Here is a 27,090-nt window from a genome sequence, read left to right on the forward strand (position 1 = left end):
AGTGCTTTATGAGTTTTATTCTTATATAATTTTTAGTCTGCCCTCAATTTATGCAGTAGCTTCCTTCCATCCTTTATATTAATACTCCCTCAGGAATGCAATCACCTCTGTGGTTGCATGCACGGAAAGAAGGTGAGTGGATTTCTTGTGTCTCTAGAAGAAACAGAGAATTCATTTCACTTACATGGTGACTAGGATTTATTTACGAACTAATACTAATAATACCAGTATATACCAGGTTATGCTCAAGGTTAAGATGGTACCTCTCTGACTGGAATTTTTTTTCTGCTTTTCTCCTGAAATTCTCTGCATTGCATCTAAAGCAAGATGAAAGCTAAAAATGTAGAAGTAGGAATTTATAATTAAGAAACACTTTTTAAAGCTTTATTTGAAAATATTTTTTTAAAAACATGTAGGAATAGCCCATATTTTATCTTCAGAGAAAGCTATTCATCAAAACTTTTTTTCTTTTTGTCGGTCATGGGGCTTGAACTCTGGGCTTGGGCCCTATCCCTCAGCTCTTCAGCTCAAAGCTAGTGCTCTACCGCTTGAGCCACAGTGCCACTTCTGGTTTTCTAGTGGTTTATTGGAGGTAAGAGTCTCATGGACTTTCCTGCCCAGGCTGGCTTTGAATGGTGATCCTCACATCTCAGCCTCCTGAGTAGCTAGGATTACAGGCATGGGCCACCGGCGCCTGGCTTATTAAAACATATTTTTCCCCTAATTATACACACATACCACCACCCCCAACACCACCACTATCTAGCTCATTACAAAGGAAAATCTTGCTTTGAAATCAATTTGGGTTCAGGGAAATTCAAGCCCAAAAGACTGCATTCCACAGAATTTTTTGGTGGAGTTCTTATACCTTATCCAATTCAATCTTGCAGAAATCACAAAATTAACATAGTAATGACAACAATACTATATCCCTTGAATCTAAAATGGCACTGGTAAGATGCATCATGATCTCATTAGGTACTAAAAAAAAAAAAAAAGGAAAAAACTACTGCCAATTAAACTGACATCTGACTAAAGGATACATTTTAAATTTCAGAGACAGTCAAAACAAAGAGAACATCAATGTATTCCATTACTAATAATGGCTGGCTACACTGAGCATTACTAAGTCCTAAGCAGTATTCAATGTTGTATAAAAAGAACTCACTTGGTACAAAGAGCAACCCCAGGTATAAATGTCATAATCATGAATACTCTTACAGCTAAAGCAAATGAAGCAACAACGGGTTAAGTAATTTATCTACACTCATCCAGAAGACAGTGACTCTGGAGCCCCTTCTCATAACTACTGCAATCCAATCTGAACTTCTTTATCCATACATATTTTTATTTACAGGTGACCAATCTCTAGGTATATATGGAAAGCAAACAGTAATAGAGAAATTCTAACTAACTCAGGTCTCCAGTCACCTGTGGTTAAGTTGTTGTGGTAGCACCTCCCCTTGAAATAGTACTGTAAGGTAAAAGACAGCAGAGGCAGTGCAGGGACAGATGACAAAAACATGGCAGAAAACAATATAAGAGAATCTAAAAATACGGGTGAGAGCTGGGAAGGTGGCTCAGTGGTACAGTGCTTGCCTTGCATGTCTGAGGCCCTGGGTTCAATTCCTTAGCACCACATAAGCAGAAAAGCTGGAAGTGGTGCTGTGGCTCAAGAGGTAGAGTGATAGCCTTTAGCTGAAGAGCTGAGGGACAGCGCGTAGGCCCTGAGTTCAGGACCCACAACCAACAAAAACAAAAAAATACAAGGTGAAGTTCCCAAGCCAACAGCTCTTACGTGTCACAGGTATATGATATTGATTGCAAATTATCAAGTGCTGGAGGAAAATAGAGAATTTCCTATAACATTTTGGATAAAGTAAAAGGAACTATTATGAGTTTAAAGACACAACCCCAACTCTAAATCTATTCTTAATTAAGACAAAGACAATGAGTCAGGGTTTTCTTTTGCTTGTACGTCCTTAAGGTAATTACCAGCAAAATGGTTTTAATCTTTTCTCAAGTACAATGTTGTATTTTAAGGAGGGTATAATTATATCACTAAAAGCCAAATACACTTAGAAAACATGCATAGATAATGCATAAAAATTTTAAATGTGGGCTAGGAATGTGGCTTAGTGGTAGAGTGCTTGCCTAGTATGCTCGATTCCTTGGTACCAAATAAACAAAAAAATTAATAAAAAAAAGTTAATGAGTAGTTGGTTTTAACTTCAAAGCAATTTTTTTAGTGTTCTTAGGGTTTAAAATGCTAAGACCCTAAAGGAAAACAAATATAAATCAGTGTCCAATGTAAGAAAAACCTCAGAGGAATGGACAACAAATGTCTTCACCTGTTTTCTTTCTCTTCAATAAACTCATGGTCGCTGAGTTCTGGGTACTGCACCACATTGACACGGACAGGGTGTGCACTTTGAAGCAGCCTTCGCACATCCTGCACCCTTAAGTCTTCACTCCAGATTAGTGACATAACCTCATGATTCAAGTCATTCATGCCATCATCTTCCTCCTCAGCCTCCGTTCCTGAAGAAACATCTGACGAGAGCACCTAAGTAACAGACATCATTATAATACTAACTTTAAAACTCTGGTAATGAATTTACTGAACATGAGGACATAACACATCAACCACCACAACTCTATCATTACACAAGTATGAATGCCAAAGCAGAACTAGTGGAGCTGAAGGTACACAAATCTAAAGGTACCCTACAAAGTTGGGATTGATATATATACTGCCCAAGAACTTCTATTTTCAAGTGACCCTCCTGCTGTGGACTCCTACATAGGAGACTATGTATTGAGCTCCTACAAATCTTTTGTAAAAGTACTTTATTCCTTATTTGGAAAAAAATCAGTGAATGGAGGTAAAAGGGTTAAATCTAGAACAATAGTCAGGTGGTGAACCCACTAGGGAAGCACTGTAAATAAATTGTACAAAATCTGCAGCTTAATCATTTTAAAAAGCAAGTAACTATTCTAAGTAGAATAAAAGCCCCAATCATTATTAGAAAAGAAATGATAATGACTGTTATTAATGGAAGCAGAAAGGGAAAAAACATGAAGGTTAAATGGAGCCAGGAAATGTGCTCTTTCTTTAGTCCTCTTGAGAATGTTTCATTATCGGTCTTTTTCTTTTCCTAAGTGAAAAGTTTGTTAGAAAAGGATTGAAAATCAAAAATTTTCTTACAGATTGAAGAGAATAATTACATGATTGTCACCCTGTCCTTATAATCTATGTGATTTAATATGGGGCTTTCCAGTCTAAGCAATTCTGATGTGCAACTGAATGGAATCTCTTCATGTTCTCACAAGAGTTTTGTATCCCCTTATTAATAAAAGATTTCCAACATTTAATGTGGAAACATCTGGCTTGTATGCTCAAATAAACATTGTTTTTCTTAAAAATACACTTTAGTTTCTATGGACTCTCTCATTTTAAAAGCAACTATAGAATTCCATTGTGTATATATACCACATTTTCTTGATCCATTCATCTACTGAGGGGTATCTGGGTTGGTTCCATATCTTAGCTATAGTAAATAGTGCTGCAATAAACATAGTGGTGCTGGTAGCTTCAGTGTGGTCTTGTTTGTGATCATTTGGGTAAATGCCCAAAAGTGGGATTGATGTGTCATAGGGGAGTTCTATGTGGAGTCATTTGAGAAACCTCCATACTGCTTTCAAAGTGGTTGAACAAGTTTACATTCCGACCAACAATGCAGTAAGGTTCCCTTCTGTCCACATCCCCTCCAGTATCTGTTGTTATTAGAGTTCTTCATTATAGCCACTCTAACTGGGGTGAGGCGGTATCTTAATGTTGTTTTGATTTGCATTTCTTTTATGGCTAGAGAGGTTGAGCATTTCTTCATGTGTCTATTGACCATCCTTCTTTCCTCTTCAGAGAAGTTTCTCTTTAAGTCTTTAGCCCACTTATTTATTGGGCAGTTGTTTCTTTGAAGATTTATTGTTGGGGGATTTAATTTTTTGAGTTCAAGGTATATTTTAGATATGAGACCCTTGTCTGTTGTATGGCTAGTGAAGATCTTCTCCCAATCCTGGGCTTTCTATTGATCTTGCTAGCTATGTCCTTTGCCATGCAGAAGCTCTGCAATTTCATGCAATCCCATTTGTCCAACTTTTCTTTGATTTGTTGTGTTTCTGGGTCTCTATTAAGAAAATGTGGGCCTGTGCCAAGGAGACCTAGGGTTTCTCCTATTCCATCCTGTAATGTTTTCAGAGTGTCTGCTTTGACTCTAAGGTCTTTGATCCATTTGGAGTTGATTCTGGTGCAGGGTGATATATAAGGATCTAGCTTTAGTTTTCTACAAGTAGTTAACCAATTTTGCCAGCACCATTTACTGAAGAGGCTGTCTTTCTTCCATTCTATTTTTTTAGCTCCCTTGTCAAAGATTAGATGGTTATAGGTCTGTAGGTTCATTTCTGGGTTTTCAATTCTATTCCATTGGTCCTGAAGTCTGTTCTTGTGCCAGTACCAAGCTGTTTTGATTACTATGGCTTTAGAGTTTGAAATTTGGTATTGATATTCCTCCAGCAGTTTTTTTTTCTGTTGAGGATCGTTTTTTGCTATTCGGGGTCTTTTATTGTTCCATATGAATTTTTGGATTGCCTCTTCTATTTCCTTGAAGAATGAGGTTGGAATTTTGATAGGTATTGCATTGAATTTGTAGATAGCTTTGGGAAGTATTGCCATTTTCACAATGTTGATCTTTCCAACTCAGGAGCATGGGAGTTTTTGCTACTTGCCTCATTTGTTAGGAAATGGAAAGGCTTGGGAAAAATTATATTAAGTGAAGTAAGCCAGGCCCAAAGACGATCCATGGTTTCCCTTATTTGCAATATCTAGTGTATGTCTGAGTCAAGCAGAAAAGGTCAGATAAGGTGATGTTAGGGAAATGAACCCTAAGATATGTATTCAAATGTTTTTTTCTTTCATGTGATTGTTTCTAACACATTTGTAAGATTATTTCTTTGTTGCTCTGTATGTTCCTCCCCCACAGTATAACCCCTGCTTTCACTGTATTTGATGTTGGTATAATTTGTGGAGGGGAAGGGGAAAAACAAATCCTTTAAACAAGGATACAGGTGGACCCATTGCAACAATGAGATGTACAAGTCGTTATGTCGAAAACAAACTTTACAACGTAGCTGGGGGGGGGGGGGGGGGGAGGATGGGAAGGGATGAGAAGGGGAACCAAAGAAGGAGGCTACAATGCTTGATAAGAAATGTACTCATTATCTTGCCCATGTAATTGTAACCCCTCTGTACAGTATTTTCACAATAAAAAAAAATTAACAAAATAAAAATAAAAGCAACTCTAGTCATGCACTACATTACTATGTTTCTATCAATGGCATGCTGGACATCCGATTAATGATGGTCCCAGAAAATAGTATTTATGCTTACTGATACTGTAGTAGGAAGTACTTTAATATTCGCACAACAAAAACTCCTAATGACATGGTTCTCAAACTGTAGCACATCATTAGGTGAGAGTATGTTGTTCTACTGGATTACTTAACCTCATCCATTATAAACCCAAATAGCTGACAAGCTGAATTTAGATGAAACTTGTTATAAAATGTATCCTCCAGAACTAAACAAATTGATTTAGATAGAATTCTTTAAAATTATATTTAAATATAGATAAAAATATTTGTGGTAATGATCAGCACTCACAGTAAAAAAAAAAAAAAAAAAGAAAGAAAGAAAAAGAAAGAAACCTAAGTGCTAAAGATCTTCCTTGTTCAAGAAAAAATGGACTAGCAGAGAAGATTTGTTTTCAGGAAATATACTAATTCAACTAAGAATTAGTTGCCATCTAGACACAAATTCATGGAGATCAGATCGTCATGGAAACTGATTCAGCAGGCACAGAGCCATGATAACCAACAGTGAGATTAAGAGTGAATTTTGATACACGCTCTGCTAATAGTCCAAGACCTAATGTGATTTATCAATAGTTACAACGCACAAAAAAAAAATAGTTACAACGCACAGATTATTGTGTGATGATTCAAAGAGGCTATCCTTTTTTTTTTTTCTTTTTTTGTGGAGAAAGGTAAAAGGGTAATTGAACCTAGAGCCATTCAACCCACATCCCAAGTTCCTTTGTTTATAAAGAGATAGGGTCCAACTTTCCCTGGGACAGTCTCCAACTCACAACCAAATTCCTCAGATTCCTGAGTAAATGGGATTGATTGCAAGCACAAACTACCATACCTGGATTACTATTTATTTTTAGAATTAGAGTTCTAAGAGATTTGAAGGTTCCCTTTTTAAATTAAATTTAATTAATTTTTACAGTGTTGTGGTTGAAATCCAGTCTAATACACTATCGGCAAGTACTCTACCACTGAGGTACACCTCCAACCCAATACTTAGTACATAATTATGCACATTTTGAGGGCACATTATGGTATTTTAATATATAATAAATTAAGGAATGATCAGATCAGGGTAACTGGCATGTCAGTCACCTGAAATATTATCACTGTTTTGTGTTAGAAACATCCAAACTCCTCTCTACTAGAGATTTTGACACATTCAAATTAACTTGTCAACCAGGTCCTCACACGTCTCATTTTAAGATTTTAAGTAAATTAAAAGGGAGATAACTAGAAAGTGATAAAGTATTTTACCTTACTTTTAATTTCAGGCTTCTTGGAACTCATTCTTAAAAAGATAAAATGGGAGAGTATTTCATGACATCTTCTAAACAACATGAGGAGAAAAAAGTGCTTTTTGCCAAGGGCTCCACTTCCATATGATTAAACAAATATATTTATACTTACTTAAAAGTTTATATCAAGAAATTCAACACTTCAAAAGCATTTGGGAGAGAAAACAGGTATATTTTAACTATCTAAATTCAGTATACGTGTCATCCAATTTTTTCTACACAAAAGTCAATAAACAGCTTAATTGCTAAGGTACAAATACGTTTTCTGCTGACTTAGTACATATCCTAATTCAAGACCAAAAAAAGTCCAGGAGAGACATAATAGTCACAAAACCCCCTGCTTTGTGTTCAGTTTGCAACTATTAAAATGTGTTTAGAACTGGCATGGTGGCTCAAGCCTGTAATCCTATCGATTTGGGAGGCTGATAGTGAGGTTAACAGTTCCAGGCCAGCCCAGGCAAAATAGCTTGAGATATTAACAGAAGAAGCAGGGTATGGTAGTACATACCTATCATCCTTGCTACATCAGGAAGTCTAAAATAGAAGTATTCACATTCCACATACAGGCCAGGAAAAAAGTGAGAGCCTATCTAAACAAACAAAAATAACAGTGCTAAAAAGGACTGAAAGCATGGTTCAAGAGGAAAGAACCTAGAAAGCACAAGCCTACCTACTGAAATAATGATGATGATGATGATGATGGTATGTTCAATTTTAAACCCTATCTACAATATAAAAGACAAACTTATGGAGCTGGGAAGGTGGCTGAGTGGTAGCCTGCTTGCCTTGCATTCATGAGGCCCTGAGTTTGATTCCTCAGCACCACATAAGCAGAAAAAGCCGGAAGAGGTACTGTAGCTCAAGTGGTGAAGCACTAGCCTTGTGCTGAAGAGCTGAGAGACCAGGCCCAGAGCTCAGGCCCCACAACCGACCAAAAAAAAAAAAAAAAGACAAACTGATATGTATAAAGAGATACAGAAAAAATAAAAGCATTCTATTTTTTTTTATTTTCTCTAAGGACAAAACTGAACTTTAAATTTCCTAGGCTGATACTCAGGCCCCACAACTGAAAAAAAAAAAAAAAAAGACAAACTGATACGCAAAAAGAGACACAGAAAAAAATAAAAGCATTCTATTTTTTTTTTTTCCCCTAAGGACAAAACTGAACTTTAAATTTCCTAGGCCGATACTCACAGATTTCCCTCTGGGTAAGTTTCCTTCACAAGCCTGTTTGGAAAGATCCTGACGTCCAATCAAGACACAGACAGCTTCTGGCCAATCTGAATCAGGTTGCTCTCGACAATGATAAATTGCATCTCTGATGGGAAGAGCAATTCCAAAAGGAAGAGTTTCCAAATCTCTTAAAGTGAATCCTTGCAGTGAAAAGAAGGAAGATAATGTTAATTTAGAATTGCAACTCCTCCAATAATCTTCTGACTGGCTACTGAAAGTTTGTCCTAACAACTAAAGAAGAAAATCATTTTATTCATCTTACTGGCACATGATATGCTTGCTATCAGGAATTAGTATAAATTATTTCAAAGAGAACACCTAAAACCCTGACACAGAAAAAAAGAAAACACAGGGAAAAAAAAGAGAACTCCCAAAATAAAGACAAACTACCCCAAATGGAAAATACAAATAACAAAAACAAACTTCCCCAAAGAGGAAATACAAATGGTTTAGACACATAAGAGCTGATGATCTACTTAATGAGTAGTCAGGGAAATATAAAATAAAACTGACAAAATAGCTTCATATTCAATTGACAAGTATTAAAGTCAATCAACACTAATACATGGCAAGTACACAGAGCAATGTAAACTGGTATAATCACACTGGGAGACCTGGTATGTACTCAGTCACAAGAAACTTGTGCCCATATGCCCAAAGATACAAGTATAAATATATCCAATAGAAAGACTATTTCACTATGCCACAAAAGGAATACAAGTTCCTTTGTCTAATTTCAACATAATGACCTATTTCTACATTAAGTTATCATGGATAAATCTTTAAAATAATGCTGTTTGAAGAAGACTGAACATTTCTGTCAAATATATATTTATATAAAATGTAGAACTATAAAAAAAAACAAGGTGAAGATAAGAAACAATATAGGCAGGATAGTGTTCACATATAACAATGAGGTATGTTGGAGGAGAGTAGCATACAGGAACAAGTACACAGGGGCCTACAACTGCAGTGGTAATAATCTATTCCTAAAGGTGGGTAACAAATATTCTCTCCTACTAAACATATATATTTCATGCATTCTTTGAATGTATAACATAGTTCATATTTTAAATATTTAGATTTCTAAGGGTAATTCAAATTACGTTTCTTATTTTTTTGCAACTTTAATATTATGCATTATTTATAATATAGAAAGTTGATCACTATTTAGGCAAAATAGTTCCTTAGTTAAGAATAATATTTTAAAAGGTCAGATAATGTGATGTCAGGAAAATGAACCCTTAGATGTGTATTTTAATGTTTTTTTCTTTCATGCATGTGTTTCTAACGCATTTATAAGATTATCTCTTTGTTGCTTTGTATATCCCTCCCCCACAGTATAACCCCTGCTTTCACTATATTTGATGTCAGTATAACTTGTGGAGGAGATGGGGAAAAACCAGTTGTTTAAGGATACAGGTGGAACTGTTGCAACAATGAGAAGTACAAGTTGTCATGTCCAAAACTAGCTTTACAACGTCGGTGCGGGGGGGGGGGGGGGGGGGATGGAGAAGGATTGGGATGGGGGGAGGGGGGAGGCTGGGAAGGGATGTGAAGGGTAAACAAAGGAGGAGGCTGCAATGCTTGGTAAGAAATGTACGCATTATCCTGCGCACGTAATTGTAACTCCTCTGTACAGTATGTTCACAAATAAAATAAATTTAAAAAAAAAAGAAGAATATTTTATTAAATATCAAGTGATATAAAGATGAATAGAACTCATCTGATATTTCTGGCATAAGTAGTCTATACAGGTAAGACAACTATTATCATTCTCAAGGTGGTGTGCAAAAAAAGAAAACCTGTGGGCTGGGAAGGTGGCTCAGTGGTAGAGCGCCTGCCTTGCATGCCTGAGGCCCTGGGTTCAATTCCTCAGCACCACATAAGAAAAAAGCCGGAAGTGGCGCTGTGGCTCAAGTGGTAGAACGCTAGCTTGAGCTGAAGAGCTGAGGGACAGTGCCCAGGCCCAGAGTTCAGGCCCCACGACCGGACCCAAACAAAAAAAAGAAAACCTGTGAGGTACTTCATTTAGGCATTCTCTAGGTAAGAACTCAGAAACATCTTGTAATATTCATTAAAAATTATTTTTGAACTATACACACACATATAAAAGACAGCACCCATTTTTTTAACATATGCTCATCAGTACTTTTTAATTTTCAGCTCTGTTTTCAAAAGGTTATTTTTCTCCTTCGCAGCTGAATGTTTGGTTCATTCATCATGATACCTGAGTCCCCTGGCTCTTATCCTTCAAAAGCTTATTTTTACACAATTTTAGACTTTGCCAGAAATAATTATTTTTGAAACCTGTGTATCATTATGGTTTCCAGTTCAAATATACAGATGAAAGTTCTCCAGTTTATATTAGCAGAGCCTCAACTATACTAAGAGGAATAAAAAATAAAGACATCTTTGCACTAAGAAGTAAAAAGCTAATATCCTAACTTATGAAATTGCCTGGAAGAAGTCTGGTGTGATGACCCATAATTTCAGTCTTAGGTCCTTTCACACACAGCCATATCCCTTTTCCCCTTGTACCTGACAGTTCTAGGTAGCATGCAGGAAGCATGCAAAAAGCAGGACCTAGTTAGAAGGTAGATGCTCTTACCCACACTGGTCATCCAAACAACTAATCTTTCAGCTAGGCTAGAAACAGACGTGCAATGCCGGAAACTAAACCTATATAGGATAGAACACAATTATTAAACACAGCAATAAAACAGTACCATTTTAAATTCTAAATATGAAAGCACGATCTGAATAAAAGTTACCTCTTTTCTTCCTGCTCCAATTGTGACTTCTGAGGAGCTAAAAGGCATAAAATGAAACTTTCTGTGAATAGCTTCACTGAGAGAAAGAATATGTAAAAATATGTAAAGACACTTGGAAATAAAAATTCATTAACAATCAACTCAGAAAAAATAATACAATAAGCAGTACTTGGAAAACCTGGAAAATTTAACAATTTCCTGGAAGCTACCATGATTCTCTTTAGCCATACTATAGTAAAGTAAGATTTGTCAAATTTTGAGTAATCCTGGCATACAAAAATAATTTCTGGATTTTATACTAAAACATCATAGAAGAAGCAACATATGGCCTCTAAAGCAAACACAGACAAACATTTTAATTTTCTTGTTATGATAGTGGCATTTGTACAAATGTATTTTAGGACAAGTGTGGCAACTGGTAGCTATTTGGGAGATCAAGAGGATCTTAGTTCAAGAACAACCAAGGCTAAGGTGTTCACAGGATCCCATCTCAACCAAACAAAACCTGGACATGGTGGCTTGTACATATCAGCCCAGCTACATGAGTAAGTACAAATGGGAACATGTGGTCCAGGCTGGTCCAGGCAAAGAGAGAGACTATATCTGAAAAATACTGAAAGCAAAAGGGGCTAGTAAAGCACCTGCCTACAAGTGCAAGCCTGCATTCAAAATCTCAGTATTGCAAATAATAATAATTTGAGAGGCTGAGCTTTATATCAACTTACTTATAGTTAGTTTGGATAAATATTGTGAGGCATCATCAGAAACACAGCTCTCATCACCAAGGATGTAGAGGGCAATACTCTGTAGAAATAGAAAACAGTCATTTTTTTTTTAAACATTTTTGAGATAGGATCTCACTACATAGCTCAGGCTGGGATGGAACTTGTAATCCTCCTGCCTTATTCTACCCAGTGTTGAGGATATATAAGTACTAATAATATTTTTTTAAGTACTGAGGTATAATTAGGGAGAAAAAAATACTGTTAGAAGACTTACCATTTTAGGTGTTAAAACTCCATGACAACCATAATAAAATCATGTGACCACAGCATACTCATAACACAGAGTATCTGTACTACAGCAAAAGGCTCCCTGTGCCCTCTACCATCACCCCACTTCCTCCTACACCAACACTAGAAACCTTTTCTTGACTCACAGTTTTGCCTGTCCTACAACATTATGTAAAAGAGATTATACAATATATAATCTTTCATGTTTTCCTTCTGCAATGTAGCATAGCGCCTTTGAGAATCATTTGCTTTACTGCTTATATTAGAAGTTTGTTTCTATTTACTGCTGAACTATTCCATTATACAGATGTACTAATTTTACTCAAAAACTGGTGGACCTCTGGGTTGTTTTCAATGTGTTAATTATGAGAAAACCTGCTTTAAGCATTCACACTTGAATTTTTGTATAGGTATGTTTCTGATTGTCTTAAGTAAACACCTAAAAGTAGAATTGTTTTACAAAAATCTCAGTTTTCCAAATTCTGCACGATTTTTGCAGCATCACCAGCAAAATGAGTTTCAGTTGCTTCATATTCTCACCAAAACTGAATTTTACTCATCCTAATGGTTATCTAGCCGCATCCTAGTAGTATCTAAGAGCTATTTAGAAGTATCTCAATTTGGCTTTGTTTTAAAACATTATGCTTACTTACAAACAATACCAAGAAAATTTTTCTAGTAAATAGGTCTCAAAAAAGAAAAAATAAAGGTTTCTACTACAGTGCCAAATCATATGACCACATACATATTTTAAAATGTTAACTGCTTTCAATCTATTTTGGATGTGGAGGTGGGATTAACTACTAGGCAAAATAATCTTTATTTAATCTCCACGCTCTAAATTCCAAAGAGCTGTAGTAGTATTTGCTTTCACAAAGAAAGCAAGTTACCACATCCTTTTGTCCACAATACATATATACCATCCTATCCAAAAAGTTTAAATATATGCCCTATAGCAAATACAAAAATATGTATTGTTAATCTATTTTTAGATATAAATCACATTAATCAAAAATAGCACAATAATATAGATAAAATATACCTAAATAAGAAATCACGAAGCTTCTTAAAGACAATAGGCCCACAATAAACCTTAGATCCCTTCCTTATTTTCCCTTCCTTCGTTTCATCTAAGGATAACCAGCCAATACCATATCTCCACTAGTACCTGCAGACATAGTAGAGCCATAGCTAAGAGTCTAGAATGATTGTTACAAATATCTCATTAGCAAAATATCTAATAAGTCTAACAATAAAACTCATGACAAAACCAAAAGCTTCTGTTGTTTATTTTCATGTATGTTTTAAGTAGGTCTGTGAGCACACAAGTGATAAAGGAATATTGAGAGTATAAAAATCTAAAGAAAGACAAAAAGGTAAGCTGAGCACAAAAGCCAATTTTACTAAGAATATATTTTAAATCATGTATTTGAGAAGAAAAATGATTAATATCTTAATTAGTAAAGTCCTATAACAATATCTTAATTATCCTAATAAACTTAATAAAATTATCTTGATAAACTACAACAAAATGCTAATAAACACCTACAAACTTTTTTTTTTTTGGTCGATCATGGGCTTGAACTCTGGTCTTGGGCGCTGTTTCTGCGCTCTTCAGCTCAAGGCAAGCGCTGTACCTCTTGAGCCACAGCACCATTTCTGGTTTTCTAGTGGTTTTTATTGGAGATAAAGAGTCTCATGGACTTTCCTGCCCAGGCTGGCTTTGAATGGTGATCCTCACATCTCAGCCTCCTGAATAGCTAGGATCACAGGCGTGAGCCACCGGCGCCCAGCTACCTACAATCATTTTCAAAAAACTACAATTCAAAAACAGTCAAAGGAGCCGGGTGCCAGTGGCTCATGCCTGTAATCCTAGTTACTCAGGAGGCTGAGATCTGAGAATCACGGTTCAAAGCCAGCCAGGGCAGGAAAGTCCGTGAGACTCATCTCCAATAAAGCACTAGAAAACCAGAAGTGGCGCTGTGGCTCAAGTGGTAGAGCGCTCACCTTGAGCTGAAGAGCTGAAGGACAGTACCCAGGCCCAGAGTTCAAGCCCCATGACCAACCAAAAAACAAAACACAAAAAAAAACCCAGTCAAATAACTTAGACATTTCTTTGAACATATAAATTGGCTATAGGCACACAAAAATATCCTTAACATCACTGGCCATTGGAGAAATCACTGTTCATTAGAAAACCACAATGAAATGCTATTTCTTACCTACTAGGATGGCTATTTAAAAAAAAAAAAATCAAGAAACAAACGTTGGCAAGAATGTAGTAAAACTGAAACCTGTCGGAGCTGGTAGCTCACGCCTATCTCACGCCTATAATCCTAGCTACTCAGGAGGCTGAGATCTGAGGATCACAGTTCAAAGCCAGCCTGGGTAGGAAATTTGTGAGACTCTTATCTCCAATAAACCACTCAGAAAACCGAAAGTAGTGCAGTGGCTCGAGTGGTAGAGCACTAGCCTTGAGATAAAGAGCTAAGGGACAGAATTCAGACCCAGAGTGCAAGCCTCATGACCGACAAAAAAATTAATTAATTAAAATAAAATTGAGACCCTAACTCTTGCATTGTTGGTGGGAATATAAAATACTGCAGCTTATATAAAATACATTTAGTGGTTCCTGAAATGGACATCAAACTATATGAACTAGTATATACCTTTCCAAGTACAAATCAAAAAGAACCCAAAGCAGACTTACAGATTATACAACTTATACAGATTGGTACAAGTGACAGTTAACAGGGAAGCATCATCCACAACAGCCAAGAGGTGGACACAACTCATGTATCCATGAATAGAGAATAGGAGAAACTATTTATTTACTATTTATTTATTGTGTATCTACACAATAATTACTCATTTAAGAAGGAATGTGATTTTGGCAATGCTATAACATGAATAAATTCTGAAAATATTATTCTATGTGGAATACTCTTTGTGTAGTAGAAAATAAGGATTAGTAAATATTGTATGAGCCTAACAAGAGGTACCTAAACTAAGTAAATTTCATGTCAACAGAATACAAGTTACCAGGGTCAAAACACACACACACTACTGATGGCTCACACCTGCAAACTTAGCTTTTAAGGAGGCTGAGTTCCATAGGATAGTGGAGGTTTTTGGTTTTGTTGGTGTCAAACAACCAGATAACCCACAGAATAAGAAAAAAAAAAAAATCACCACCGCTTTTCAACATATAAAGGATTAATATTCAGACTAAAAAAAGAGCTCATAATATTAAACAGTAAAAGAACAAGTAATCCAAATAATAAATGGATAAGAAGTAAACTGAATGAACAGTTCTCAGAGGAAATACAAATAGCTAAGGCATATATCCTGCCAGTGCTGGTGGCTCGTACCTGTAATCTTAGCTACTCAGGAGGCTGAAATCTGAGGATCACAGAAGTCAGCCATGGCAGAAAAGGCCCCATGAGACTCATATCTCCAATTAACCATTCAAAAAACAGAAGTGGAACTGTGGCTCAAAGTGGTAGAGCACCAGCCTTCAGCAAAAGACGTCAGGGACAGTGTCCAGGCCCTGAGGATTTCAAGGCCCACATCCAACCAAAAAAAAAAAAAAATGCAGTTTGTATGTATGTATATATGTATGAAAATGTCATAATGCATGTACAATTAATGTATGCTAATAAAACAACAACAAACTTAAACAAGACAGTCACCACACTGAATACATACCAAGACTACTAGTCTGCTTCTTTCACAGATGCCAGGGAGGTAAGGATAGGGTGGCATTCCTTCACCTTGAAGACAAGAACTCACCCACTGATAAATACTTGGTGGCTCAGAAGTAAAAAATGATGGATGATGCATAAATCCTGTTTGCCCTTTAAAATTAGATAAGTGTTTATAAAGAGTCAAGAACATGTAAGAGAACACTACTTTATTCTAAAGGGAAGATCATTAAATGTACCAGTCATTTCAAAACAATCAGGATAACATTTTCCCATTCTTCAAAATGCTTCATATTTTCCGTCACAATAAGTAGCTAACTACATTATCATGTGCAAATTTAAACAACTTGCATTTCATCCCATCCTGAAAAGTAATTTAGCAAATTCTGGTTCCCAAAGCATACATAAAATCTTACCAAGGTTTTCTGGCCTAATCTTAAAAATAAGAAAACAAAGGGGACACCAAGGATTCAGCTTAAGAACTGGGTCCAAACTTTGGGTCCCTTTAGCTCAAGGTCTAGAAGAGTAAACTAGTGATGGAAAAGTCCTACATCTGTGCTGTCAAAACATGGTAACCACTAGCTTATGTGGTTACTGAGTATTAGAAAAATGGCTAGTACATTGAGAAATTAAATGCTTAATTTTAATTAAATTCAAGTAACATGTGACTAATAGCTACTAACTAGAGAACACACAAGTAAATTATTCCTTAACATCAGAAGCTCCCTCTGAACTATTTTAAGTCACAAACTTAAGGATGGGTACAGTTTTTCCTATATATACTGACAAAGTTATGACTTACTAAAAGTCGGGGATCAAATACTAGATACCAAAATTAGCCTGGTGAAGAGACTTTACTTAATGAGAATTTGTCCTTTGTTATTCATTGAAAAAGACACATGTAAATGTCACTACACTGGTCAGAAAATCTGTAATAACTCAAATACTTACCCTGATCAATAGTACATACTTGTCCAGTAGTTCTGACAAGCATTGGATAGTCTCTATAGTAGTGATCTACATAAGACCCCACTTTTAAGTCCCTAAAAATATTAAAAGCATATTTTAATAGGCACAACAGCATTTCCTGTCAGTTAAAAAGATTAGCCAGTTGCATGTATACTTTTTAAAAATATGATTATGAAAAAGATAAATCAAATCTAGTTTCTTGTGTTTAGATATCAAAGTGCCCAGTATGACAAATATAACCTTTTTTTGCCCCTAGTCTTGGGGCTTGAACTCAGGGCCTAGGCACTGTCACTGAGCTTCTTTTGCTCAAGGCTAGCACTCTATCACTTGAGCCACAGCTCCACTTCTGGCTTTTTCTGTTTACGCAGTACTGAGGAATCAAAACCAGGGCTTCATGCATACTAGACAAGCACTCTGCCACTGAGCCACCTTCCCAGCTCTACAACCAATTTTTTGCCAGAAAAATTCCATGGAGCTCAATTTACAAAAAGAGCACTGGAGTATTGTTCACCTTCTATAATTCATTAGTTCAGTACCTTCTTCTAGAAAATGGGGATATTAGCTAAGGATTTTATTGTTTGTTTGATTGACTGGTTTTGGTCTGGTTATTAGAGGAGGAGTAAAAGACAAGGGCTTCCAATATAATCCAGACTGGCCTCAAATTCAATCCTCCTTCCTCACTTATCTAAGTACTACCATGCTCAGCTACTTTATTCTGTATAGACTAAAAATTCCAACTATTATTCCCTTACTTAGTGCTATCTTTACAGTTGTGTGATTCATAAAAAAACACTGTATTTGTCTGAGAAAGTATCTTTCAGAAGCTTGTTGATAAAATTCCTATATAATATCATGTCTATGGCCTTTGGACAGTTTTTAATATATAAACAAAATTTACCTTGCCAGCTGAACAAGAAGATCAATAAGCGAGCAAATTCCCTCTCCCATTAGAGTATTTAACTTAAGCTCCTCATAGACAAGGTGAAGTACAAAAAAAATTGCAGGTATATGAGTAAAGAGAAGAGTAGATGAATCCAGGATGAGGTTTTGTGGCAAGTCTTCATCCTTCACCCTTGAAGTTTTCAACAAATTCAAACCTAAGGATCTGGTCAAAAGATGAGACTCAGCATTCTTGTGGTAGTCCGAATTTACTAAATATTCCCAGTCCTAAGAAGAATAAAAAGAATATAGTTTATATAATGTCTCCTTGAAATTCACTTAAACAATTCAAATTCCATTTTAAGTTGACCTATTAATAGAAAAAAAAACACACAATGCTGAAAAAAGAAACTATAAAATAGCCAAGCAATTTCCAGATGCCAGTAGTGAACATTAAGACAAGCTGCTTTTTTTGTTGAGGTTTTTTTTTTTTGTTTTTCTTTTTCTTTTTGTTTTTTTGGTGCTTGTCCTGGTGCTTGAACTAAGAGCCTAGGTGCTATCCCTGAGCATTTTTGCTCAAGACTAGTGTTCTACCACTTGACCCACAGCTCCACTTCTGGCTTTTTTGGTGGTTAAAAGGAAACAAGAATCTCATGGACTTTTCTGCCTGGGCTACCTTTGAAATATAATCAGATCTCAGTCTCCTGAGTAACTAAGATTACAGGCACAAGCTACCAGAGCCTAGAGAGACAAGTTACTTTTTTTTTTAAGTATCAAAAAGTCCAATCATATTTTCACAGAGACTTCCAGAGAAGAATCCTACTACTTAGGAACTATTGTTTTTTTTTTGGGGGGGGGGGTATTTTATCATTTTATATTAATTGCACAAAAAAGAGGTTCCTCAAAAAAACTAGACCTTCCCTACAACCACTCCTAGGCAACTTCCCTGAGCATCATGAGCAAGGATATAAGGACACCTCCACATCCATGTTCATTGCTGCACTATTCACAGTAGCCAAAATATGGAAACAACCCCAAATGCCCCAAAATAGATATGTGGATCCAAAAAATGTGGTACCTATATACAATGGAATTTTACACAGCTATCAGAAAGAATAATGTCATTTGCAAGGAAATGGACAGAACTAGAACAAATCATGTTAAGCAAGGTAAGCCAAGATTAGAGAGACAGAGCATGTTCTCTCTGATATGCAGAAGTTAGATCTAAAATGCACTGAAATAAGACAAATTACACAGGATTCTAGATACTCATGTACAGTTAATCCGAAAGAGGATAGTCTTAGGAGGGAATCCCAAAAGTTCAATACCTAAGCACCTTTTCATATGTCTATAAAACAATATACATACTGAAATGAACCCCAAATATATGGAAACAAAGGACTCTTTTCTTAATTTTTCTTTTGCTGATGATTCTGTATTCTTTACCTTACATACAGTATATTTACATGTAATATATATAGGAAGGTGGGGAAAGGGCAACAAATTCTGATGGGAAAGGGTGAAAAAGTTCAGCAGTGGAGCACACTGGACAATGATGAAAGTGAACTATATAATTCATGGGTGGAGATGGGAGGGAAGGAATGGGAGAGAATAAGGGAACAGATGACACTGTATAAAAGGAAATATACTTATTAACGTATGTAAAATTGAACCCTCTGTAATCATCTCTATAATAACATTAACTTTAAAAAATGGTGAGAAATTTTCTCACCTTCTATAGATAGGCATGTCCAAACCACCATTACACTTACTGATATACATTTTGGCAAGAGGAAAGGTCTACCTGCATTCAGCTGGTAAACTTACTTTTCATGTTTATAAAATACCAGAGCTGACCAGCACAACTATGTTTATCACTGCATTATTCACCATAGCTAAAATATGGAACCAATCCAGTTGCCCCTCAGTAGATGAATGGATCAAGAAAATAAGGAATACACACACACACACACACACGCACGCACGCACGCACGCACGCACATACACATATATACATACAATGGAATTCTATGCCTCCATCAGAAAGAATGACATTGCCCCATTTGTTAGGAAATGGAAAGACTTGGAAAAATTGTATTAAGTGAAGCAAGCCAGGTCCAAAGAAACATAGGTCCCATGGTTTCCCTTATCTGCAATAACTAGTATATGTCTAGGATGAGCAGAAAAGGTCAAAAGCTATGTACATATGACCAGATAAGCTGATGCTAAGCGAAATGAACCCCAATATAGGGACACAAGAGATTTTTATCTCTCTTGTTGTTCTTTTTAATGAACTTATAATGTACTATGTGATTTTTTTGTTTCTTTTGTATGTTCTTCCCTCATGAGATAACCCGTGTTGTCACTGTATTTGATTCCAGTGTCCTGCATCTTGTGTATACATTTTTCTAATTTGGGGAGGGGAAGGGAAATAACAAAATGCTAAAATAAGGTTATAGGATGACCCATTGTAACAACAAGATGTACAAGACACTATGTTGAAAACAAACTTTACAACTTTTGGTGAGGGGGAGGGAGGAGTTGGGAAGTGGGGAGGAAAGGGATGGTAGGGAAAAAACAAAGGAGGGGGTAACAATGCTTGATAGGAAATGGACTCATTACCTTGCTCATATAACTGTAACCCCTCTGTAGAGTATCTTTACAATATATATATATATATATATATATATATGTATAAAGATACCAGAGCTGATATTATAACCCAATAATCAATAAATCTTTCATATTCAGACTGGATTACTATATTTTCCAAGATTTAGGTTTACTTTAACTTGTACTTGTAACTTAGATTATGTGGTTTGGGTCTGCTTTGATTTGAATTTGTGACTTACTATACTGTTTTGAAAGAATATGCTATGCTATTTCAAGATCTTGGAATTTATTTTTATTTTTTTAAGTAAGTTTTTTATTGTGAAAATACTGTACAGATGGGTTACAGTTACATGAGCAAGGTAATGAGTACATATCTTATCAAGCATTGTTGCCTCCTCCTTTGTTTTTCCTCTGCCACCCCTTCCCTCCCATCTACACAACTACATCCTCTCACTCCCCACCCTCCCACCCTCCACCAAAATTGTAAAGTTCATTTTCGACATAGCACCTTGTATATCTCATTGCTGCAGTGGGTCAACCGTATCCTTATTTAAACTATTTGTTTTTTCCCTTCCCCTCCCCAAATTATACCAACATCAAATAGAGTGAAAATGGGTTATACCGTGGGGGAGGAACATGCAAAGCAACAAAAACAAATCACATGGTACCTTACAAATAGGTTACAAACAATAGCAAGAAAGAAAAAAACACTTGTGCCCTTATCTTGGGGTTCATTTTGCTTAGCATCATCTTATCTGACCTTTTCTGCTTGTCTCAGACATAAACTAGTTATTGCAAATAAGGGAAACTATGTTTCTTTGGGCCTTACTTCACTTAATATAATTTTTGGAATTTATTTCTTAAGGCAATATTAGCTTTAGGACCACATACAGAAAGGAATAACCATAAAATAAAAAAAACTGCATGACTATAATTACAGCACTTAAGAGGCTTAATACAGGAGGATCACGATTTGGAGGCTAGTCTAAGCTACATAGAAAGAACCTGTTTCCAAAAAAAGAAAAAGGAAAAGAAAAGGAAGAAAAACACGGATAAAAATAGATTAAAAAAAAACTTTTTTTGGACCAGTCCTGGGGCTTGAGTTCAGGTCCTAGGGCACTGGCCCTGAGTATTTTTTTGCTCAAAGCTAGGACTCTACCAATTGAGCCACAACTCCACTTACAGCTTTTTGGTAGTTATTTGGAGATAAGAGTCTCATGGACTTTCCTTCCCAGGTTGGTTTCCAACTGCAATTCTCAGATACTAGCTTCCTGAGTAGCTAGGATTCCAGATGAGCAACCAGTTCCCAGCAGTCAGGAATAGCCAAAATTTTAAAAAATGGTACTCAGTCACCAAAAAGCACTGCTAAGCACTACTAAGAAAATACACTGTTTCAGGCTGGGAAGGTGGCTCAGAGGTAGAGTGCTTGCCTTGCATGTATGAGGCCCTGGGTTCGATTCCTCAGCACCACATAAGAAGAAAAAAAAAAGCCAGAAGGGCGCTGTGGCTCAAGTGGTAGAGTGCTAGCCTTGAGCTGAAGAGCTGAGCAACAGTGCCCAGGCCCAGAGTTCAGGCCCCACAACTGGACCCCCCCCCCAAAAAAAAAAGAAATACACTGCTTGGTTGTGTGTGTGTCGCTGTATACTTCATAAATATGTACCATTACAACATGAAATCAAAATTGTAAACAATTTTGCTTAGAGATGGAAATGCTAACTATCCTGATTGATCTTCTTACAATTTTTTTTTTGGGGGGGGTCCGGTCATGGGGCCTGAACTCTGGGCTTGGGCACTGTCCCTCAGCTCTTCAGCTCAAGGCTAGCACTCTACTACTTGAGCCAAAGCGCCACTTCCGGCTTTTTTCTTTTTGCTTGGGCACTGTCCCTCAGCTCTTCAGCTCAAGGCTAGCACTCTACTACTTGAGCCAAAGCGCCACTTCCGGCTTTTTTCTTTTTGCTGAGGAATCGAACCCAGGGCCTCATGCATGCAAGGCAAGCGCGCTCTACCACTGAGCCACCTTCTCAGCCCTCTTCTTACAATTTATACATACAGCAAATTATATAAACCCCATAAAAAGGAACAGCTGAAATAATAATATATTTTGGATGTCCTGGTTTTTAGAAAGGAATGTTCTCAACAAGTGTACATAGGAAAAAACTCTTATCTAGAACATGTAAGGAACTTCCATAGCTCAGTAAATATTTTTTAAATACAACTAAAGAAGTTGAAAGATCTAAACAAACACTTTTCAAAAGAAGGACAGAAATAGCTAATAGTCAGAAAAAGTTAAATTAAAATCACTGAGGCAAACTATTTTGTACACACTCAAGATTGTTAAAATGAAATCGCTACTCCAGAGGGTAGGACCTAAGGATCACAGTTCAAAGTAATCTATGTAGGTAAGTCAATGAGACCTTATCTCCAATTAACCACCAATAAACCAAAAGTGGAGCTGTAGCATAAGTGGTAAACCAGTAGCCTTCAGTAAAAAAGCTCTGGGTTAGAGTCTAAGCCCGGAGTTCAAGTACTAGGACAGGCATTAAAAAAAAAAAAAAAAAAAAAGGAAGTAGGCTAGGTGCTGGTGGTTTATGCCTGCAATCCCACCACTCAAGAGATTGAGATCTGAGGATCATGGTTCAAAAACCAGGCAGGAAAGTGTGTGAGACACTCTTATCTCCAGTAAACTACCAAAAACAAAACAAAGCCAGAGGAGAACTGTGGCTCAACTGATGGAGAGGTTGACTTGAGTGAAAGAAACTCAGGGATAGTGTCAAGGCTCTGAGTTCAAACTCAAGGACTGGCACCAAAACACACACACACAACACACACACACACTGATGGAGAGGTTGACTTGAGTGAAAGAAACTCAGGGATAGTGTCAAGGCTCTGAGTTCAAACTCAAGGACTGGCAGTAAAACGCGCGCGCGCGCGCAACAAAATAAGGTCTAGATACTCATCAGCATACAGAACCAAACTATGGTGCACTCACACTACTCAGCAATAGGTCCCAACAAACAACTGATCTACAACAATATGAATTTTCAAAACATTACACCAAAGAGAAATTAGTTTCTTTATATAAGCTATAAATGAAATTAAAGGTTACATATATATTAGAGGTTACAAACTACATTATTTCATTTGTATAAAGTTCTAGAAGAGGCACAACTGAAATATGGTGATAGAATGCAAGTCACTGGTTGCTTGAGGAAGTTAAAAAATACACAAGTGAATAAACATGGTACAGGGGAACTTTATGGAATTACGGAAACATTCTGTGTTTTGTTTTGTTTTTTGTTGGTCACAGGGCATGAACATGGTGCCTGGGTACTATCTCTGAGCTTTTATTCAAAGCTAGTGCTCTACCACTTTGAATCAAAGCACCACTTCCAATTTTCTGGTGGTTAATTAGTGATAAAGAGTCTCATGGTTCATCTCACCTAACATCAACTTATCTGACCTTTTCTGTTTGTCTCAGACATATACTAGATATATGTCTCAGACATTACTGCAAATTAGGGAAACCATGGGACCTATTTTTCTTTGGGCCTGGACAGGTGGACCCATTGCAACAATGAGATGTAAATGTTGTTATGTCGAAAAATGAGCTTTACAACTTTGGGTGGGGGAGGAGGAGAAGGGAAGGGGAGGGGAAGGGAGGGGAGGGGAGGGCAAACAAAGGAGGAAGCACCAATGCTTAAGAAATGTATTCATTACCTTGCCCATGTAATTGTAACCTCTCTCTACGATATTTTCACAATTAAAAAAAAAAAAAAAAAAGTCTCGTGGACTTTCTTGCCTGGACTAGCTTTGAACCAAGATTCTCACATCTCAGCCTCCACAGTAGATACAAGCATAGGTATGAGCTACATGTGCCCAGCTACATTCTATTTTGTGTTTCGATAGGAGTATGAGTTACATGAATATGCTTATGTCAAATTGACCAAACTTTCCATTTATTTTAAATTTAAAAATTAAAAAATGAGACCATTTATCAACGTATCTACAGGATCTGATACATTGGAGCCTGAAGAATCACTGCAGAAAAAATAAAGGCTGTCAGTTCAGATGACTAATTAGCAATGCAACAACACATATGTTCACAGTAATTTTTAGATGACTAAGACAACAGTGAATAAATGATCATACACAACAAAACAGAACTTACTCTTGAAAAATACCTAGTGTTAAAATAATCTTAAATTAATTTATATTATCAGGAATACCTACATCATCAGATCCAGTCTCAGAAGGTCTTGCTTTTTTGGGTGCAATAACTGGAGAAAGTGATCCTTCAAAGTCAAACTGGAAAAAAAAAAAAAAAAAAACGACGAGAACACAAATCATACATTTATTATTTGCATTCAGACATCAATTCTGCTAATTATAAAAACTGAGGAAAACCATCAAAACTCATTTTTCATCTAGAAAATTGTAATACAATTTTTCTTCTAGGTCATCTTGAAGAAATTATGGAAGGAAGAATAAGACAATAAAAGGACTGGAGGAGCTGGGCGCCAGTGGCTCACGCCTATAATCCTACTCAGGAGACTGAACTCTGAGGATCATTGTCCAAAGCCAGCCTGGGAAACAAAGTCTGTGAGACTCTTATCTCCAATTAACCACCACAAAACCAGAAGCAGTATTGTGGCTCAAGTGGTAGAATGCTAGCCTTAAGCTGAAGAGCTGAGGGACAGCACCCAGGCCCAAAGTTCAAGCCCCATGTCCGAAAAAAAAAGGACTGGAGGCATAACTAAAGTGACAGAGTCCTTGTCTACCAAGCACAAAGTCCTCAGTCCAAACCCTAATATGACTAAAAAAGAAAAAAGTCAACACATCCTAATAATTACCTGCTGGTTATAATTATAATAAAGTATAAAGTGTTTTATAATAATTCTTAATGCATAAAAAATTCTGATTAGTCATTTTCATTTAAAAGGCAGTATCAACAATGCTTAGGGTTAAGGATACAGCTCTTGACTACTATGTACAAAAGCCATGGGTTTGATTCCCCAAAACCTCATAAAGCAATTACAGTAAGTTGAACACATTCAGATTTATTACAAGTAGTTTTAACACCGAGCACAGTGAAAAATAATTACAACAAAAGCCAAAAGAAACTCTAAGAACAAAAATGTTAAAGTCCTAAACACACATTACCACAGCTCACCTGATGTAGAGCAACTCTCAGTCAGCCCAAATTAGTGTCAATTATACTTAAATCTTTGTGTGACCCGCTGTTTTCCTTCCCTTAATTTTGTGACATCTCTCAAAAGCAAATAGTGTCCCAAAAGCAAAGTAAAAGTTAATGTGCTTAATTTAAATCACAAAGTGAAATTTTCATATTTGTTGAATGGTAGTATATATCTTTAATGGAAGATGGAGGCTATTAGAGAAAAAAAATGGATCAGGCAATGACAGTACTTGTGATAAAAGCATGAGGTAAGACTGACTCTTTGGTGAATGGTATTCATTCTTACAAGAATAACTCATAACTTCAGTATGGGGGTTTGAACTCAGGGCCTATCAAGTGCTCAAAAGACACTCTACTACCTGAGATATGTCCCCAGTCCACAACAATAATTTCTGTGACTGTAACAAAACCTATTCCATGTGGTTTCAAATTATGGATGCTCAGACCTAGTATACATACAGTATAGGTAAATCCTAGCAGTTTTAGAGTACTGAATTCTATGTATCTTAAGTATGTGAGGTTTTCCTTAATGGTAATCTCCTTAGAATCACACAGCTACAAATACGAAGGAGTGCTACAATAATTTTCATCTTAGTCCTCCATTTTCCAAATATTGCTCAGCAAGCACATTTACTTTCATAATGAAGATAACAAAGATTGTTTTAATGGACTTATTATCACAAGGCTGAAATGTATACACAGGCACAGGTGGATTACCAGGACAAAGGTAAAAGTGTACTATGTAGCCTCTTTATCTCCAAAGTAAAAAGAAAACACCAACACTGCAAGCAATAAACTGCAGAATTTCATCATCTATTAAGAGCAAAACAGATTCCAGGCGACAAAGGTGAAGTGTATAGCTTTATATCATTATCAGGGTAGACACTCAGCTAAAGTGCAATAAATTTCCTAAAAATAAGCCTTCTTTCTCACATGCCAAGCAGTAAGTCTTATCTTTAGACTTGTCTTATAAAAAGTCTTGTCTGCAGAAAAATAATATTAAGTCATGAGTCAGTAGGCTCATGAATAAATCACAACTCTTATGATTTAGCTTTTTAACAAAAGATTACTACCCATACTTACATAACTTCTAATGATTTCACAAAGATGAAATGAAAAAGTCACAAAAAGTCACTAATTACAGCCAAGCACCAGTGACTTATGGCTGAGAACAGAGGATCACAGTTCAAGGTCAGCCGAGGCAGAATAATTTGTAAGATATTATCTCAAAAAAAAAAAAAAAAAGACTGGGAAAGTGGCTCAAGTAATAGAACTTCAGCTTAGTAAATTGGAGGCCCTGAGTTCAAACCCCACTACTATGGGAAAAAAAACTGTAATTACTAGTAAAATGTTATTTGTATTGAATATTTTATTAACAACACATAAATACAATAAACTTTAATATTATTCTAATACCTAGAAGAAGGTATACTTGTTATAAAGTATATGTTATGTTAGAATCTGAACATTAACTAGTCATGCAAAAATTAATTTATAATTGAGTAATTTGTGAAGAAAAAACGTATTTACTTACACTTCGGGTCCATGCTAAGCGGTCTGTATTATAACCCATCATGTTCATGAGACAAATCACAAATAAATTCCATTCAGAACGGTAACTGGGTCCTCCTGGTGCACTGTGGACATTGTACCACTTGACAAGCATCTGAACTGCTATTTCTTTTGGCAGGATAAATTTAATTGCTCGTAGACATGTTTGAACTATTAAAAGCAAAGATTAAGTTTAGCATGATTCCTATTCAAGAATTTCTTTCCCACTTTCAAATGAAAAGTTTCTGAATTACTACTATGTAAAGGCACATTGCTGTAAAGTCAGTAGATCCAAACATTCTCTGATAACCATCTGAAACAAACAAACTACTGAATCTGACAGGGCTCAAAAAAAGACTGAGAACAGATGTCTGATCATTAATTTTGACTCAGTTCTTCTGAAACAATCCTGATTTACACCTATTATCCCAATATTTA

General features: G+C 36.3%; 1 protein-coding gene across 1 annotated transcript in view; it reads right to left on the reverse strand.

Annotated features, from left to right (window-relative positions):
* Window positions 1-27,090, reverse strand: part of Anapc1 (anaphase promoting complex subunit 1) — a 105,677-nt gene that overhangs the window by 46,733 nt on the left and 31,854 nt on the right. Inside the window, exons 17-26 of the mRNA XM_070013277.1 lie at window positions 26,636-26,823; window positions 24,138-24,212; window positions 17,314-17,582; window positions 16,398-16,489; window positions 15,451-15,599; window positions 11,455-11,533; window positions 10,730-10,766; window positions 10,567-10,637; window positions 7,917-8,095; window positions 2,352-2,566 (exon numbers count right to left, since the gene is read on the reverse strand). Coding sequence (XP_069869378.1) covers window positions 2,352-2,566; window positions 7,917-8,095; window positions 10,567-10,637; window positions 10,730-10,766; window positions 11,455-11,533; window positions 15,451-15,599; window positions 16,398-16,489; window positions 17,314-17,582; window positions 24,138-24,212; window positions 26,636-26,823 — 1,354 coding nt within the window. The remainder of the gene's footprint in view (window positions 1-2,351; window positions 2,567-7,916; window positions 8,096-10,566; window positions 10,638-10,729; window positions 10,767-11,454; window positions 11,534-15,450; window positions 15,600-16,397; window positions 16,490-17,313; window positions 17,583-24,137; window positions 24,213-26,635; window positions 26,824-27,090) is intronic.

This window comes from Dipodomys merriami, unplaced genomic scaffold (genome assembly GCF_024711535.1).
Source record: "Dipodomys merriami isolate MVZ:Mamm:240054 unplaced genomic scaffold, mDipMer1.0.p SCAF_90, whole genome shotgun sequence".
Lineage (NCBI taxonomy): Eukaryota > Metazoa > Chordata > Mammalia > Rodentia > Heteromyidae > Dipodomys > Dipodomys merriami.